Source organism: Notechis scutatus, chromosome 4 (genome assembly GCF_049901735.1).
Source record: "Notechis scutatus isolate UNSWTSFEM ecotype Mainland chromosome 4, rNotScu1.2, whole genome shotgun sequence".
Lineage (NCBI taxonomy): Eukaryota > Metazoa > Chordata > Lepidosauria > Squamata > Elapidae > Notechis > Notechis scutatus.
In genome coordinates, this window is record NC_142012.1 from 168,672,797 (window position 1) to 168,691,266 (window position 18,470).

Genomic DNA, 18,470 nt, shown 5'->3' on the forward strand with positions numbered 1-18,470 from the left:
AGGGAGGAGACCTTTGCACAAGAAAACAAGGCAACCGTTGCCAAGGCGATGGCAGCCAAGTCACACCCTGGATCCCGGCTCTTTGGAAGGAGCCTTTCCCAACGGGGATTAGCAGATCCCTTCAATCCACCTCCAGTTGGACTCGCTGACATGTCACGGAAACCCTGGGCAGCTTCCAAGTGCCCCCCAAACTCTTTTTTCAGTTTGCTGAGAGGGCGGAGAGATCCTGAAGGGAGGGGAACCGCGACTGCCATCCTAAGACGGAGGAAGCTGAAAGTTTCCAGGTTGGGGTCGGGTCTGTTTTGGCAGCTCCAGTTCGGCCCTGTCCGTCCCCTCAGCCCGATTTCTATGGCACCGTCATCTCCTTTGCATTAGACCTCTCGATTAGCTGGGAGATTTACCCCGCCTGGAACACCAACCATCCTACTAAAGAGGTCAATCCAACACCGAGCAGGGAGTCAGGAGAACATTCGACCTGGTCAAAGATCAATTATTCCCAAGTAAGGATTTGCCCAATACACAACTTGCCATTTGTCACTTGCATTCTTATCAGTTCAGCATCACCACAAGTGGCTGACCAAATCCTTCCTCTTTGTCTTTGAATATTAGTAGCTCAGGTGGGTAGCTATGTCGTTGCTTTGAGCTCCAAGCTTGGTGATTTGGTTGCAAACATTTCATCCCCGTTCAAGGAGACAACATCTTCAGGGCGCTTTGGATTGTGCTTGTCTGGGGGGAGCACAACCCGAAACCAGACCAGGACTCAGCACGGTATTTCAAGGCCCGGGCTCCCCAGACGAGCACAATCCAAAGATTGCGCGCTGAAGATGTCTCCTCAAATGGAGATGAAACGATGGCAACCAAATCGCCAAGCTCGGAGCTCAAAGCAACAACATCCTTCCTGCGTGTTAGGAAGGGCAACTTTTTCAGGGCAGGGGGGCTATGATCTGCTCCCTGATGAGCTGGTGGGGGGCTGAAATTACAGCACCACCATCACTGTCTATTGGAGACAATGACACTAGATGTCAGAGGACGGGGGTTTTGCAGTCAATTTTTAATGCTGCTGCCCCCTGGCTAAATTAGAACAGTTAATTTCAGGCCCCTTTGAGGAGTTTGGGAGAAGATAATAGAAACTGGAACAAAGTATGCCAGAGATCTTCCAATTCCACCCTTGCTCTGTCAAAACAAAAATGTGCTGTTGAAAATCAGCCGTATCACAACCAAATTTCAACAGCACCATCTTGAGACAATAGAGGCCTACAAATAAAGGCTGGGAGCAGCAATAAAAGACAATAACTTTAGTTTAGAAAGCTACAGTCCAAAGATTTGACGAAGAAAACTAGTATTAGTGAATAACTTGCTTTGTGTGCTTCTAATAAAATAAGACTATCAATATAGAACTATGAAGTGAATGTATTTCCTTATGTTGGAAGGTTACTCCACAGTAGGTTTATGGAAGTCTTACCTGTCCTTCCACACTGAGAAAATACAAATATATCTTCAAGTATGATGCACAACACTGGAAAATTGTCAGAATCAGAAATTTAAGAGCCAGAAGGGAAGTTGGCAGTTTTCAACAAGTGACTTTCTCTGCTGGCTTTCTGATTCTGGCTTTAGGTCTTTAGGTCTTGACACACACAAAAAATGATTCTGGCTTATTTAATCTACCAGTTAACCATGGCTGGTTGCCACAAGCTCCTGCTTCATGGATTGGGCCACACTTTGCCTCCCAACCTGCTGGGAGATGCAGCAATCAGGCTAAACATTTCCAGCCTGCTGTTCTCTGAATTTGCAGAGATGGCCAGCCTCAGTGCCCCTATCCCCACACTGCAACCCAAAACAAATTCCACACAAACCTCATCACAACACACAACACTGAGGTCTGCTCCTAAACACAACAGCCAGCTTTCAAAACGATGCTGTGTAGAAGCTACCCTGATCTTATTCAGAGATTCATGTAACGTATTTAACCAAATCAGGTGAAGCCATAATGGCTCCATTCCCATGATATGTTAAGCCCGCTTGTGTCAACCTTTGGTTAATTCATGGCTTAGTGTATCACGCAAACCAGGAAAATGGGTTAATTCAGAAATCAAAGGAGCATCTTGTGTGAACACGGTCCTGATTTTTGGATAAAGATTTGAGCCCTGCCTCTCACTTCGGTTGCTGAAGGCACATTTGCACATACTACAGGAATGTGTCACTTGCAGACAGACGTGAATGCCACAGGTCTAAAATGAAGTCAAGAAAAGAGACGTCTAAGTCCAAAAATTGCTACAGACGTCTCGGTTCACATAATATACCAGACAAGGCCTCCTCAAAAATGGGATAAGCAACAGGAAGGTGTGGGAAAACTAGCTTTTTTCTTCCAACGATACCACAATCACCTTTATACTTGGAGCAACACGTTCTACGGACAGAGCAAGTACACTTTGCATGAACGCGGACCAAAACCCCAGCCCCCGTGGTAGAGTTCCTAAAAGGACAGGCTGCCTCTGAGAACAACCAGAGTGCTTTTCCTCTCCGCTCCAGGCCAAGGTCCCGGGTCCGAGACAAGACACAGAGGTCGACAATCAACTCCGCTTTCCAGGTGATGGCCAGGAAATCCTTTTCAGCGCCTTGGACGGCGGTGGGTGCGCTGTCCAGGGTGCTGAATCCCGACCCTCGCCCGTCCGGTCGTGCTTGGGAGGCCAGGGGAGCCCTCCGCGTCGGGGACCCCCCCCACCTGGCCCCCACCCCGCCCCACCGCCGGCCCGGCCACCCACCTGGGGAGGTGCTGGTACTCAGGCGCCCTCCACAGAGGCACTGCAGCATGTGCCTGCTTTTGATCCAGAGCAGCCCCGTGATCCTCATGGAGTCCCGCCGCGGGCCCGCAAAGGCGCCCGGGACCCCCGCCGGCAGCTAGCGGCCGCCCTGGGCTCGGCAGCGCGCGCCACCGCCGGGGGTCCGGCCGCCCAGAGGCCCCGCCGAAGGGCGCATGGAGGCGGCGGCGAAGTTGCGGATCGGCTGCCTTCCGGAGCGACTTGCCGGGACTTGGCCGGTGTGGTGGGGGGGGGAGGCGGGGGACGGACGTCACGGCCCGGAGGGGGAGGCGGTGCCGGGCGCTGGCCGCACCCCCTGCCGCCGGAACAGCTGCCGGGCTCTGCTCCTGGGCCGAGGGGGCGACTTCGGGGAGCGGGGGACCCTCCTGGCCACGGGTCACCTGAGCCCAGCGGCGCTGGCGAAGCTGGAGCGGACTCCGCCTCGGCAGCGCTTCCTTCCCGAACTGGCTCTAAAGTCTCTTTCCAGCTCTTGGAGTGACCGGCCAGTCCTGGGAGTCTCCCGTCTTCTTCAACATTCGTGGCTAGAACGGGGTGGCTCCACCTTGGAAGTCCGTGCATCTTCAAAGTTGCCAGGGTTGGAAAAACGCTACACTTACGTACAAAACACACCACCTGTTTGAAATTGCAAAAATACAACCAAACAGACCAAGATTTTTTAACAACAAAAAAAAAGCAATGAAAAACGGAAAAGGGCATTTTCAGACTTGGGGAGAGAGTGTGGTTGAACATGCGCTAAGCGCTATCCTGGTACCCAACCAATACTTACAGACTTATCTCTGGACGGCACAAGATAAATTTAATAAATGAACCAACAGATAAAAATATAGGAATTTGGACTAGTCTCTCCACCCCCCAAAAAAACACAGTCATGACATCATGATGGGATCCAACTCAGCTGGTTGTGTGAATTCTCCATCCTCCAGAGAAGGAGGCCAGAGAATTAATGAGCCAGAGAATTAATTATTAATTAATGGGTGTTACTTTTGCTGCCTTACTCACTCAATATACTGACTTGACCCCCAAGTCCTGTCTTCTATTTAGCTAAGTCCTTCCCACCTTCTTTTATAGGAGCCCCCAAATTGGAGAAATTCCCAAGTGGGCAGATGCGCAGCTGATCTTTAGACCCCAAAACTGACATGTGGGGGATGGATGAAGATCATCTGCAAGCAAGTTTAGTGGGGGGGGAGGGGTCCGAAACCCCAAATAGTGGTGGAGTGGCCTTACGTGGAAGGGGTCTTGCGCAGACCCCATAGGCCAACTTCTCCCTGGGTTACGAGGTCTTAATTGCACAGGTGCCGTTCTTATTTTGATTATCAATATTTATAATAATATTTATAGCTCTGGTTGAAATGAGAGGTCCTTGGTGCTCTCTGAGATTGGTGGTTTTCTTGCAGATGTTTTATTACCTAACTAGGCAACATCATCAGCGCTAGCAGAAAGTGGGGTTTGCAGTAAGCATCTTGAACCAGCAGATAACTGCCAGGAGTCAGCCTGGACCTGTCAAGAGTAAATCTTGCCAGATTAACCGCCTCATTTCTTAATTAGATGATTTCCTTAATAAATTGTGGAGATGCTCTGATTGCCACGTAACTCCATCTCAATAAAGCCTCTGACAAAATGCCTCCAGGCCTGCTGAGGATTACAGGGCGAAGGGCTCAGAGTTTAACTGCTATACAACCCGGCACAAAAATCATAATAAATCACCTGGGCGGCCAGAAGGCTCCACTCAGGATCCCTTGCCATCTTTTGTCCTGGACCTTTTGGCTCCCTCCAGTGAAAGGAGCAGCTCAGCCATTGAGAAAGGAAGCAACCAGCCAAGGCGGGGGGGCAGACTTGCAAGGGGCCTTCGTGGGTCCCCAGCCTCATGGGCCACACCTCACCTGCCAGCATTTCCCCCCTTTTTATATATGGGGACAATTATTATAGGTCCCCAGTCCTTAGGGGTTCGGCCATAGGTGAGGGTTAGTGTCAGGATGAGTGTGTGTGTGTGTGTGTGTGTGTGTGTGTGTGTGTGTGTGTGTGTGTTAACTGGCCATGTATCTCCACTGCTGTGTATATTCTGGGTGGTTTTTTCATTTTTTTAAAAAGTGTTTTTACTGTTTTAATTGTATATTTTTGAATTGTAAGACTCCTGAAGTCATTGACTGAAAAGGGAAGGGAAGGGAAGGAAGGGGGAGAGGGGGAGAGGGGAGGGGAGGAAGGAAGGAGAGAGAAGGGAAGGGAAGAGATGGAAGGGGAGAGGAAAGGAGGAGAGGGAGAGGGCGGAGAATAAAATTAGCCCAAACTCCTTGGTGCCTGTGGAACTGAAGTGGGGGGTGGGCTGAGGGGGCGAGGAGATGGACAGGAGAAGCCTCCAGGGGGCGTCCTCCTTGGAAAGGAGCAGCACCTGCCCCATAACCACCCTCTGAAGGAAGGGCCCCCAGAAGGACTGGGCTGTCATTCAGCCAGACTGAAAGCGGTGACAGACGAGCTGCCAGACGGAGGGGGGATTGGCAGGAACCCCCTGGGGGGCTCTGGGGGCAGATTGCCAGGGCATTGGGGGGGCTGTGAACCCCAGGAAAGTCCTCCACATAAATGAAACAGAAAGAGGGGGCCCAGGTGGAGAATCTCTCCTTCTTCAGAGGGCTTCCCAAGGCCCTCAGCTCTTGGGTGGAAGGGCTGACAACTTCCTTCTCCCACGTGCCCGGTTGCCAAGCAGTGGGTGCAGCTGCTGCCCCCCAGAGACCCAGGAGGACGATGCCATGGGGCCTGGGGCCTCCCTGCTGCTGGGCAGCAGGCAGAAAACAGCAACAGGCAGGTAGACTGCTCCGTGCCGGCATGCCACTGGCCTGAGGAGACAGGGAGAGACCCGGGTGCAACCAAGCATCGTAGGTCAGCTGGTGGTTGAATTAAGCCACTTCTGGGCTCCTGCACGGAGCCATGAACTAAGGAGCAAATGATGGTGGCTGGGCACGCTTGACCAGAAGGAAACAGAAGATGTCACAGAGGGGCTGGGCAGGTACCAGCCTTTGATCTCTATCAAGGGCCTTCAGAGGATGCTGATCAAGGGGAGCGTGTTGTGGGAATGGTCCACTAGAGTGGGGGTGTCCAACCTGGGCCACTTTAAGATTCGTGGACTTTAAAGGGACTGAAAGACTTCAACTCCCAGAATTCCCTAGCCAGCATGTCCTCAAGTCTTAAACTGGCCCAGGCTGAGAAACACTGACCTAGGGAATTCTGGGAGTCGAAGTCCTCAAGTCTTAAAGTGGCCCAGGTTGGACACCCCTGCGCTAGACAATTGCATGAAAGGAGGAAGCGCCCTGCATGGACACAGCCAGTGCCCAGATGTGGGGTTTTCAGGAGCAACTCACAATGGCCGCCTTCTTTCTACAGACACCCAAAAAACCAAAAACCCTCCAATCTCCAGATCTAAGATTTATATCAAAATGCTGACTTTTCTCCCCCTCTCCACACCTTCTCTTTCCCAACTGCCTCTGCTGGGAGTTATGGGACCTGCAGCCCAAAATATCCAGAAGGCGACCTGCTGGGCAAGCAAAATCCACCCCGGCTGTCTTTGGGGGGTCATGTGTGTACAAACCCATGACCAAAACATCCCCACTGCTCACCCACCAAGCCATTAACAGACTTACATAAATATGTTGGGACAACTGAGCCAAGGATTCCAAGGCGTTCTCGGCTTACGACCACAATGGAGGCCAAACTTTCTATGGCTAAGTGGGACAGTTGTTAAGAGAGTTTGGCCCCATTTTATGACCTGGCTTGCCACAATTGATAAGTGAATCACTTCCGCTGTTTAGTTAGTCACATGGTTGTTACGTGAATTTGGGAGGGGTTAAGAGCAGACCTAGCTTGGAGTCCTTGCAGTGCAGAAAGCGGCACAAGGCCTGGCCTCCCCCAGACTCCTTGAACCCGTGTCTGACCATTCCCAAGGGGAGACAGTCAGCCAGATGAGATGCCTGTAACCTGGGTGACCATCAATATAGCTTCTCTTAAGATTCTTCATGAGGGGTTCTGGTTGGTGGTCCCTGATATCAATCAATGCAAGCAGTCTAATCCCTATTAAGACTCCTGTGTAGTTGGAGGTCCCCTTCCTTCCTTCCTTCCTTCCTTCCTTCCTTCCTTCCTTCCTTCCTTCCTTCCTTCCTTCCTTCCTTCCTTCCTTCCTTCCTTCCTTCCTCCCTCCCTCCCTCCCTCCCTCCCTCCTTCCTTCCTTCCTTCCTTCCTTCCTTCCTTCCTTCCTTCCTTCCTTCCTTCCTGAATGTGGTTGTTTCTTTGCAGATGTTTCATGACCCAACTAGGTAACATCATCAATGCTAGAAGGGAGGGAGGGTTGTTCTATGTTTAAATACGGTAGCTACAGTAAATAACAGCACAATGACAGAACCACCAAGAAGAGAACAACACTCGCAACAACACTGACAGGGCAAGCCACGATAAATAAACAGGGAGCCAACCTCACTCCGTTCTAGAACTGAAGAGGTTAACTAGTTGGGTCAAGAAATGTCTGCCATAAAACAGTCAAGTTCAGTGAGCCCCAAGGATCCCACAGTCTTTCTTCTTTCTTTTCTTTCTTTCCTTCCTTCTTTCTTTCTTCCCTCCCTCCCCCATTCCTTCCTTCCTTCCTTGTTTTCTTCTTTCCTTTGTTACTTCTGTCCTCCCTTCCTCCCTTCCTGTGATGTAATCTCTAGAGAGGCTGGAGCGGGGGTGTTAAGAGAGGTCCGAGCTTGGAATCCTCGCAGTGCAGAAAGCGCCACAAGGCCTGGCCTCCCCCGGAACCCTTGAACCCGTGTCAGACCGTTCCCAAGGGGATGCAGTCTGTCTGGCGAGATTCTTGTAACGAGGAGGACTAGCAATCCAGCTTCTTCTGTGAGAGGCTCTTCGTGAGGGGTTATGGTTACCTCCACATGACAAGAAGGTGGGCAGCACCAGACACCTGATAATGGCCGGTTGGGGAAAGCTGGTCTGGCCTCTTGACCGTTTCGGAGAGAAGCTGACCAGTTCCCCACCGGATGTCTAAGATCCACATTGCGGATGGAGAGGAGCTCTGGTTTAAAAGAGGGGTCAAAGAGGCCACCTACGTTAAAATTGGGCAGCCCCGCTCTCAACCGACGGGGAGGGATCTCTGACTTGGGTGACCCTGAGGGCACAGCTAAGCCTCCAAGTGGCCTCAATGACTCTCAGAGGGAGCTAATGACCAGAGGATCGCAAGGAATATAGATCCTTCCATACTCCACCCTTCAGTCAGAAGTGAAGAAGCTTCTCGGGTGAGAAGAGAAACGTCTTCAAGGAAAAAACAAGAAAGTCCAGTTGCCTTTTGCAAAACACACTTTTGGGTTTCGCACTGGATGGCCCAGCAGCCCAGGAGGGACCTCAGGGGCCAAAATTTCACCTCAAGACCCCCAAACTGCTGTCCTGGCCAACAGCTTTAACTGTATTAGTCCCCGGAGGCAGTTTTTTCTTGCTGGAAACCTGCTGGCTTCCTCTTAGTGTTAGGTTTATTCTCAGAGAACAGATTAGGGATCACCTGAAATAATTCTCATTAGGTTCTTTGAGACATCTCAGAATTCCTCAGTTTGTTTTTGCTTGAATCCTGATTATCTGTTTATTTTTTCATTGATCTCTGGAAATCCTCTCAAACGGAGGTTAATCTTTAAGCATCTTGACCCGCAGATAATTGCCAGGAGTCAGCCTGGATCTGTCAAGAATAAATCTTGCCAGATTAACCACCTCATTTCTTAATTAGATGATTTCCTTAATAAATTGTGAAGATGCTCTGATTGCCACGTAACTCCATCTCAATAAAGCCTCTGACAAAATGCCTCCAGGCCTGCTGAGGATTACAGGGCGGAGGGCTCAGAGTTTAATTGATATACAACCCGGCACAAACATCATAATAAATCAACTGGGCAGCCAGAAGGCTCCACTCAGGATCCCTTGCCATCTTTTGAGACAGCAGGACAAAGAGGGAAGGGGGAGAGAACAGCTACCAAGCATGTGGGTGGTGTACATTTGAGCCCAAAGATGTCGAGACTCTGGAAAGGGTGCGAGAAGGGCAGCCAAGATGATTAGGGGACTGGAGGCTCTAAAACTTAGGAAGAAGAGTGGTTGCAGGAAGGGGGTATGTTCAATCTAAAGGAAAGAAGGGCTGGAGGTAACATGATAGCAGTCTTCCAACGGAGGAGGAGGAGGAGGAGGAGGAGGAGGAGGAGGAGGAGGAGGAGGAGGAGGAGGAGGAGGAGGAGGAGGAGGAGGAGGAGGAGAGAAGAAGAAGAAGAAGAAGAAGAAGAAGAAGAAGAAGAAGAAGAAGAAGAAGAAGAAGAAGAAGAAGAAGAAGAAGAAGAAGAAGAAGAAGAAGAAGAAGAAGAAGAAGAAGAAGAAGAAGAAGAAGAAAGGCAGAAGAAGAAGAAGAAGAAGGAGGAGGAGGAGGAGGAGGAGGAGGAGGAGGAGGAGGAGGAGGAGGAGGAGGAGGAGGAGGAGGAGAAGGAGAAGGAGAGGAAGAAGAAGAAGAAGAAGAAGAAGAAGAAGAAGAAGAAGAAGAAGAAGAAGAAGAAGAAGAAGAAGAAGAAGAAGAAGAAGAAGAAGAAGAAGAAGAAGAAGAAGAAGAAGAAGAAGAAGAAGAAGAAGAAGAAGAAGAAGAAGAAGAAGAAGAAGAAGAAGAAGAAGAAGAAAAACCTGCAGGATCCTTGGTGCTCTCTGTGCTCAGCTGGTTTCTTGCAGACATTTCATGACCCAACTAGGGAATATCATCAGTGCTAGATGGGAGGAGGAGGAGGAGGAGGAGGAGGAGGAGGAGGAGGAGGAGGAGGAGGAGGAGGAGGAGGAGGAGGAAGAAGAAGAAGAACATCATCAGTGCTAGAAAGACTAATGAAGGATGGCTGGTTGGGAATTTTGAGAGTTGAATGCCACAGGTCTTAAAATTGGCAAGTTTTGACACCCTTGCTCTGGACAGTCAGGTGGTATTTTTTTAGGAATTGATTCATTCATTGGCTGCCTGATGATGTAACATCAAGTCAGTGTCAACTCATAGCAACTCCCTGTCACTTTCGGCTTTCTCAAAGAGTTGCTGAATTGATTGGGTTCGTTGCTGGGAACCTTGGCGCCACCTTAGAGATAAAAGGCAAATGACTACTACCCTCTTGAAGGGAAAAATGCTACGGGGTCATTTAGCCTCCAGGGGAAAAGGCTTCCCAAGTGCTTGCTCTCAGAAATGTGCTTGCTCTCAGAAATGGCTTCCAACTTTAATGCCTGAGAGCAGTGATCCCCAACCTTTTGACGCCGCGGCCCGGTACCGGCATCAGCTGGGCGCCGCTGCCCGGTACCGCATCAACTGGGCGCCGCCATCTTTTGACGAAAAAGTGCTTCCGGTGACCTCACCGAAGCACTTTTTCGTCAAAAGATGGCAGCGCCAGCGCTCCAGTGAGCTTTTTCGGGTAGAAATGGCTTTCACCCGGAAAAGCTCATCGAAGCCGCTGGCGCCACTCATCTTTTTGATGAAAAAGTGCTTCCGGTGAGCTTTCTACCCGGAAAAGCTCACCGGAAGCACTTTTTACCAAAAAGATGGCGGCGCCCAGCAACCAGCGGCCCGGTAAGTCTTGTTCCGCGGACCGGGACCAGTCCGCGGACCGGCGGTTGGGGACCCCTGCCTGAGAGGACTCAAGTGGCCCTCGGTGAGGCTTGTCTGTTGGCTCCTGTGTTCTCTGGCTTCCTTTTGCACTAACCTCCTTCCTCAAACTGGGTCATTTTAGGACGGGTGGGCTTCAATTTCCACAATTCCTCAGCCAACTATGTCACCTTAAGCTACCTCAACAGAGGGATAGAATCCAGATCATATAAAGTGATAGTACTGCTGTACAAAGCCTTAGTAAGACTACACTTGGAATACTGTGTCCAGTTCTGGTCACTAAGATACGACGGGACGTTAGAAAGACTACGGAAAAGAGCAAGGAGTAGGAATGGGGGGACGGGAGGCTAAAATATGGGATGAACGGTTGCAGGGACCGGGTAGGTCTAGTGCAGGGGTGTCAAATTCAAGGCCTGCAGGCCAGATCCAGCCGGCGGGGTGCTTAGATCTGGCCTGCAGGGCCACCCTGAAAACAGCCCACAGTGCCTCTGCCAGTGAGAAAGGAGTTCGGGCAGGCCACGGGCAGCCCTCGCAGGCCTTTGCTTTCGGCCGCAACCGCCTCCTGCAGCCCCCAGGCAGCAAAAACAGGGCTGGGGGGGAGGGGCTGCCGGCCCCGGCATGCTCTCTTTTCCCTGGCAGAGGGCTAGCCAAACAAACTAAAGACAAAGGGAAAGGAGAAAAAGAAAAGCGAGGAGGGAGGGAGGGAGGGAGGGAGGGAGGGAGGGAGGAAGGAAGGAAGGAAGGAAGGAAGGAAGGAAGGAAGGAAGGAAGGAAGGAAGGAAGGAAGGAAGGAAAGGAAGGAAGGAAGGAGGGAGGGAGGGAGGGAGGGAGGGAGGGAGGAAGGAAGGAAGGAAGGAAGGAAGGAAGGAAGGAAGGAAGGAAGGAAGGAAGGAAGGAAGGGAAGGGAAGGAAGGAAAGGAAAGGAAGGGAAGGGAAGGAAGGAAGGAAGGAAGGAAGGAAGGAAGGAAGGAAGGAAGGAAGGAAGGAAGGAAGGAAGGGAAGGAAGGAAGGAAGGAAGGAAGGAAGGAAGGAAGGAAGGAAGGAAGGAAGGAAAGGAAGGAAGGAAGGAAGGAAGGAAGGAAGGAAGGAAGGAAGGAAGGAAGGAAGGAAGGAAGGAAGGAAGGAAGGAAGGAAAGGAAGGAAGGAAGGAAGGAAGGGAAGGAAGGAAGGAGGAAGGAAGGAAGGAAGGAAGGAAAGAAGGAAGGAAGGAAGGAAGGAAGGAAGGAAGGAAGGAAGGAAGGAAAGGAAGGAAAGGAAGGAAGGAAGGAAGGAAAGGAAGGAAAGGAAGGAAGGAAGGAAGGAAGGAAAGGAAGGAAGGGAAGGAAAGGAAGGAAAGGAAGGAAGGAAGGAAGGAAGGAAGGGAAGGAAGGAAGGAAAGAAAGGGAAGGAAGGAAGGAAGGAAGGAAGGATGGAAGGAAGGAAGGAAGGAAGGAAGGAAGGAAGGAAGGAAGGAAGGAAAGGAAGGAAGGAAAGGAAGGAAGGAAGGAAGGGAAGGAAGGAAGGAAAGGAAGGAAGGAAGGAAGGAAGGAAAGGAAGGAAGACTATGGGAGGGAAGGAAATCCTGCCTGAGCCCTTGGCCACCACAGGTGCCCCCGACATGAGTGGCCTTGAGCTGCCTATGCCCAACCCAGCCACGCCCACCCTGTGGCCAAACACAACTGTGATGTGGCCCTCAGTGAAACTGACTTGGACATCCCTGGCCTCGTCTAAGGAAGAGAAGGACTGAGGGTGACCCGATAGCATTTTCCAACCCTAGAAGAGGGGGATCAGGTCCAGCTATTCTCCACCTGAGGAAGCAAAGCCCCAAGAAGCAATCTCGGGTGGAGAGTTGTCAGCGGGAGACCCAATCTGGAGCTAAAGCGGAATTTCCTGGCCGGGGGACGGCTTCACTCCAGAAGTGGTGGGGACTCTGTTGCTAAAGGCTTTCAAGAAGAGATTGGGCAGCCATTTCTCCGGGATGATATAAGGTCTCTTGTCTTGGGCAGGGGGTTGGACTAGATGACCTCCACGGTCCGTTCCAGTCCTAGGATTCTATGATCCATCTTCAAGTTGCCAAGGTTGCGAAACACGGCTTGAGACAAGGAACACAACAACAACACCGGGCCTTCACAGGTCATAATTAAGCGCACCAACGTGCCTACCGTCCCTGTCCTATTGTTTCTCTTATTCTTCTTTTATTTTTCTTATATGTACCCATTTCATGTATTCACAACTATGTATACACTTATTATACTTATTATCTTGTAAACAATTGGCAAATCAAATAAATAAATAAATAAATAAATAAAAATAATTCCGATGCTCTATTCCTCAAACAACCACCAGGGGGCACCAAAGCCTTTCCACAAACCAGCTGATTTACTAACCCCTGGACAGTCTTCCAGCGGCTGAGTTGGTGCAGCCCAAGGCTGAGTAAACTCCCCATTGAACTCCAAGGCTGAGTAAACTCCCCATTGAACTCCAAGGCTGAGTAAACTCCCCATTGAACTCCAAGGCTGAGTAAACTCCCCATTGAACTCCAAGGCTGAGTAAACTCCCATTGAACTCCAAGGCTGAGTAAACTCCCCATTGAACTCCAAGGCTGAGTAAACTCCCCATTGAACTCCAAGGCTGAGTAAACTCCCCATTGAACTCCAAGGCTGAGTAAACGCCCCATTGAACTCCAAACCGACTCAGAGGTTAATTGCAACTATTAGTTAACAGTTCTGGCACCAAAACTCCGAAGAAGTAAAACGCAACACAACCTCGCATTGTAGACTACTGGTTTTTATGCTTTATAGTATCCTTAGAAAAATCACTGCGAAAGGATCACAGCGTCTAAAATGACCGCCCCAAAATTGCTCCCTGAACCAGTAATGTCCCATCGAGGAGTCATTTTACTACTGGCCTTTGGACTTACGGCTAGTCCTGAGAAAAGGATGATAGGAAAGATAGGGCTAGCCTAACGAAAAGAAAGCTTAGGGGGGACATGACAGCTATCTTCCAATATTTGAGGGGCTGCCACAGAGAGGAGGGGCTCAACTTATTCCCCAAAGCCCCTGAAGGCAGGAGAAGAAGCAACAGATGGAGACTAAGCAAGGAGAGAAGCAACCTGGAATGAAGAAAAAAAATTCCTCACCGTGAGGACAATCCACCGGCGGGACGACTTCCCTTCAGGAATTGTGGCTACTCAATCATTGGAGGTTCCCCAAAAGAGACTGGACAGCCATTGAACTGGGGTGACATAAGTTCTCCTGCCTTGATCAGGGGTTGGACTAGAAGACCTCCAAGGCCCCTCCCAACCCTATAATTCTATGATTCTGTTAGATCCAGCCTGGAAATAAGGAGAAACTTCCTGACAATTAGAACAATGAATCGGTGGAACAGCTTCCCTCCAGAGGTTGTGGCTGCTCCATCACTGGAGGCTATCAAGAAGGGACTGGACGGTCACTAGTTTGAGATGGGATAGAGTTTCCTGACAGAGCAGGGGTTGGACTAGATGACCTTCCAGCCACATGTTTCTATGATTTTACAATCATGAGGTTGGACTAGCAGATCTCCAAGGTCCCTTCCCTATTCTCTTCTCTTCTCTTCTCTTCTCTTCTCTTCTCTATTCTATTCATTCCTTTCTAATTCTATTCTATTCTATTCTATTCTATTCTATTCTATTCTATTCTATTTATTCCTTTCTAATTCTATTCTATTCTATTCTATTCTATTCATTCCTTTCTAATTCTATTCTATTCTATTCTATTCTATTCTATTCATTCCTTTCTAATTCTATTCTATTCTATTCTATTCTATTCATTCCTTTCTAATTCTATTCTATTCTATTCTATTCTATTCTATTCTATTCTATTCTATTCTATTCTATTCTATTCCATTCCATTCCATTCCATTCTATTCTATTCATTCCTTTCTAATTCTATTCTATTCTATTCTATTCTATTCTATTCATTCCTTTCTACTCCTATTCTATTCCATTCCATTCCATTCCATTCTATTCTATTCTATTCCATTCCATTCCATTCCATTCCATTCCATATTCTATTCTATATTCTATTCCATTCCATTCTCCTTTCTCTATTCCTATTCTTCTACTTCAGCTCCTAGAACTGCTAAAAGGCCAGCAATTCCCCACGGAGGAGAATATTTCGGGGAATGTGCTTCTCCCCAACACCCCCATTGCTCCTAGGGTGGGTTGAAGGTGTGCCACCCTTTGAGAGCCACAAGATGGAGCAAGCAAGCAAGGCATTGCTACTTAGACGGAGCATATTTCCTGGATTTCTGATGGGACCAGAATTCTCAGGCCAAAAACGCACCACCAACATTCCCCCTGGGAGGAGTTAAAGCCACCGAACCGGCTGGCTGCTCAAATCAGGACACTCTGGCGCATTTTAAGCCCTGTTCCCTTTGTCGAGTGGCATTTCTCAAACTTGACCCCTTTTAAGATGCGTGAATTCCCAGAATTCCTCAGTCTACCTGGGACCTCCGGACTGCACCGGGGTTTTGCTGGGCTGGGATTGGATGCTTGCAAGGAAAGGCTGCCAGAATCACACCAGAAGTGTTTTTATGCCTTTCCGTAGCATCTGCATGCTTATTCCGATAGTTTTCAGGTAGCTTGTTTTGAATTTGGGGTCGGGGGGAATTATTACTGGCTGGAAAGCAGAGTTCAGAAACAATTCCAGGGCACAGAAGGACCTTAGCCCAGGGGAAGAACTGGGAATGGAGTTTAGGGAAGAGAGGGGATTATCTTTCCCCAACAAACTGGATTGTCTTTTCTCCCTCTTGGTTTGCTTCGATTCTTTTGAGACTCCGGCTCAGCCTTGGGCATCTGCTAGACCATGGTTCTGTCCCTAACCAGCTAACTGGGGTGCTAAATCAAACCACGTTGGAGGTCCACAGGAACAGTAAGGCCGCTATGCTTGGAAGGGGAGGAGATAAAAGGAAATGAGGCCACCAGAAAACATGATGTCTGGATCTCCTCAAAGCCAACCCCAAGTGGAGTTCAAAATGACCGAAAGAAGATTCTCTAGAACCAGGGGGTCTCTGGAGATTCTCCACCATCCAGGACACGGTTGACCCAATGGTGCTTTTCCAAAAGGCAACTAGACTTTGTTTGTTTGTTTTTGAAGATGTTTTACTTCACACACCAAGAGCTTCTTCAGCTCTGACTGGATGGCGGGGGAATGGAAGGATTTATATCCCCCACCATTCAGTCAGAGCTGAAGAAGCTCCTTAGGTGATGTGATGACCCAAAGGGGCGTGGCACAAAGGCAACACAGTCAAATAAGCAAGAAGAGTCCCTTTATTATCTCCAACCTTGCCCCCAATGTCCAGGTTACCTTTGGATGGAGACAAACTCTCCCAACAGTTTGCTGCGCGCATCTTCCCTTTTTAAACACTGTGTTCCCAGCTGCAGCTAATGAAGGGAATCAGGGCCCTTTCCTCCCCCGTAAGCCACTCAGACCATGTTGCTCCCTTCTCCGTTCCTCCCTGCATGCCCTAGGATGAAGAGGGGGTGGGCTTAAGCTCTTAAGTCTTCCTCTGGACTCCCTCTCCCTTGCTCTACTTCTTCCCTGCTCTGCCCAGCCAGACTTTGCCCTTCCCCAGTTTCCTCCACAGCCAACGGAGCCACGCTCCCACTCCCTGTCAGCTGTTCGTCTTCCTCCTCAGATTCAGACTCCAACAGGGGCGTGACAGGCAAGAAGCTAAACGTCTTCCAAGAAAAAACAAGAAAGTCCAGTGGCCTCTTGAAAAAAAAGCACCTTTGGGCCACAGTCGTAAAGCAAGTGCAATGGTCATAAAGTGAACACCACTGCTGTACAGTGAATGCCACAGTCATTAAGCAAACCCATCATTCACTATGGAGTGTTTCTGCCGAAACCAGAAGTCAACTCTGCCCAGAGTCCCCTCGAATGCTAGACGGGTGGCATGCAACTTAACGGAAGGATTGTAGATCCCCGTCCCAAGACGGAAGGGCCCTGCAAACAGCCTCCAGGGTTGGCTGCTGCCCAACCTCCCAAATGCAGTCACATGGATATGGGGGTGGGGGGGAATGGCTGCCAGAACTGGGCCGTAAGGACCTTTTGTGGAGGGGCAGTCAGGTGTCACTGCAAACGGTTGCTCGGTGACCAGTCAGAAGGACCCCTGGTATTTTGTGGTGAGTTTGCCATCTCCTCAGAGGAGCCGTTCCTATTGACGAGGGGTGACTAGGAGACGAGATCGGTGGGGGAAGGGGAATCAAGGCAGAAAATCCTAGGATCCAGATGCATCCAATATGCGCCTTGGCAGGAAAGCTCTGAAGCCAAGCCAGGCCCCGTCTCCCAACATGTCCACAATAATAGGATCTTTTAAGTGAAGCTTCTCTTCACGAACCTCGTTTCCCCTTAGCTGGTTTGCTTTCGTCTTTATCTCAATGTCCAGGGGGTGGTTTTTGTGTGTGGTCTTCCTCTCCCTCGGCCCCCACTTGGGCTGAGGCAGCATTTCTTCCTAAGCAGGCATTAGACAGTCTAATACAGGTGAGGCCTTGGCCATCGGGAGGGAGAGGGGGAGGACTAGAGGAGGGGGAGGGGACAGGGAGGGGAGGAGGAGAGAGCGGGGAAGGAGGGAAGGGATGGAGGAGGAGAACTGGAGGGGGGGAGGAGGAGGAGGAGGAGGAGGAGGAGGAGGACGACGACAACAACAACAACAACAACGACTGTGGAGCCCTTGGTGCTCTCTGAGCTGGATGCTTTTCTTGCAGACGTTTCATGACCCAACTAGGGAACATCATCAAGGCTAGAAGGGAGGGGGGGTTTGCACTGATTCTGGGTATTAGAATAGAATAGCAGAGCTGGAAGGAACCTTGGAGGTCTTCTAGTCCAACCCCCTTGTTTAGGCAGGGAACCCTACACCACTTCAGACAAAGGGTTATCCAACCTCTTCTTTAAAACTTCCAGTGTTGGAGCCTTTACAACTTCTGGAGGCAAGTTGATGAGGTTCCCTAGTTGGGTCCTGAAATGTCTGCAAGGAAACCACCCGGCTCAGAGAGCACCCAGGACCCCACAGTTCAGCCCTGAGGTAGAAAGGTTCCCCCTTTATGGGCACTGAACCTCAGGCAAGCCACATCCTGACTCAACGACATGCCGGCCTTCCCCTCTGCAGCCACATGACCCCGTTCGTGGTTTCCCTCGGCTGCTCATTGCAGACATGAACTACAGGATGTCCTCAGGATGTCCTCAGCTTACAGCCATAATCAATTACATAATCCATTACAGCCATTATCCAAGCCTGCCCTCACAATGGCCGTAAAGCAGGTCCTGGGGGAACCGGCTCCAATTCTGCAACCTTCCCTTCTGGGTCCCACGTGTCGAGCGAACCCGGCGTTCCCTGTGGGGAGGTTTTGGCCATAAATCGACAGTAAACACAGAGGCCGCTTTTCCAGCAAAAATCTAAGTCCGTCGTGGCCACGTGACTGTGAGAATCAGAATTTGGAAGATGGGTCATAAACGGGGTCGAAGAGCCCTGGTGGCCCAGGGGTTAGGATGCAGCGTTGTGGGCTAACTCTGCGCACTGCCAGGAGTTCGATCCTGACCACTTCAAGGGTGACTCCGCTTTCCGTCCTTCCGAGGTTGGTAAAATGAGGACCCAGATGGTTGGGGGCAAGAGGCTGACTCTGTAAACCGCTTAGAGAGGGACAGAAAGCACCACAAAGCGGTATATAAGTGCTATTTGCAACTTTGGATGGTCCTAAGCAACCAGCCGTAAGCTGAGGACGGCCTTTATACTGACGTGCTTTTTCTTATCGCCCAAAGGGAAGGAGGTACGGACTGTGGCAGACTCAACTTTTCTCCCTTTCCAGAGCTGAGTGCGAAAGAGAGCGACTAAATCCCGAGCCACCTGAATCCCTCCTGCTGCGATGGCCACTTTGAAGCTTTCAGAACAAGCCATTCTTGGGGGGTGGGGGGATAATTGCCGATGAGCCCCTCTTGCTAATCGTGACCCTGAAGAGCCCCCTCAACTCGCCCGGAAGAAGAAAAGGAACCGACCTAAATAAAACGGTTGTGGAT

The 18,470-nt window shown here is 50.1% G+C and overlaps 1 protein-coding gene across 3 annotated transcripts in view; it reads right to left on the reverse strand.

The window, feature by feature from the left end:
• FGF12 (fibroblast growth factor 12) overlaps positions 1–18,470 on the reverse strand; it is a 165,274-nt gene that overhangs the window by 110,008 nt on the left and 36,796 nt on the right. Inside the window, exon 1 of one of the 3 annotated variants that reach the window (XM_087965628.1) lies at positions 2,763–3,028. The exons of the other annotated variants lie outside the window; for them this stretch is intronic. Coding sequence (XP_087821754.1) covers positions 2,763–2,850 — 88 coding nt within the window. The 5' untranslated portion in view covers positions 2,851–3,028. Of the gene's footprint in view, positions 1–2,762; positions 3,029–18,470 lie in introns of those variants that run through there. 3 annotated transcript variants of the gene reach the window in all.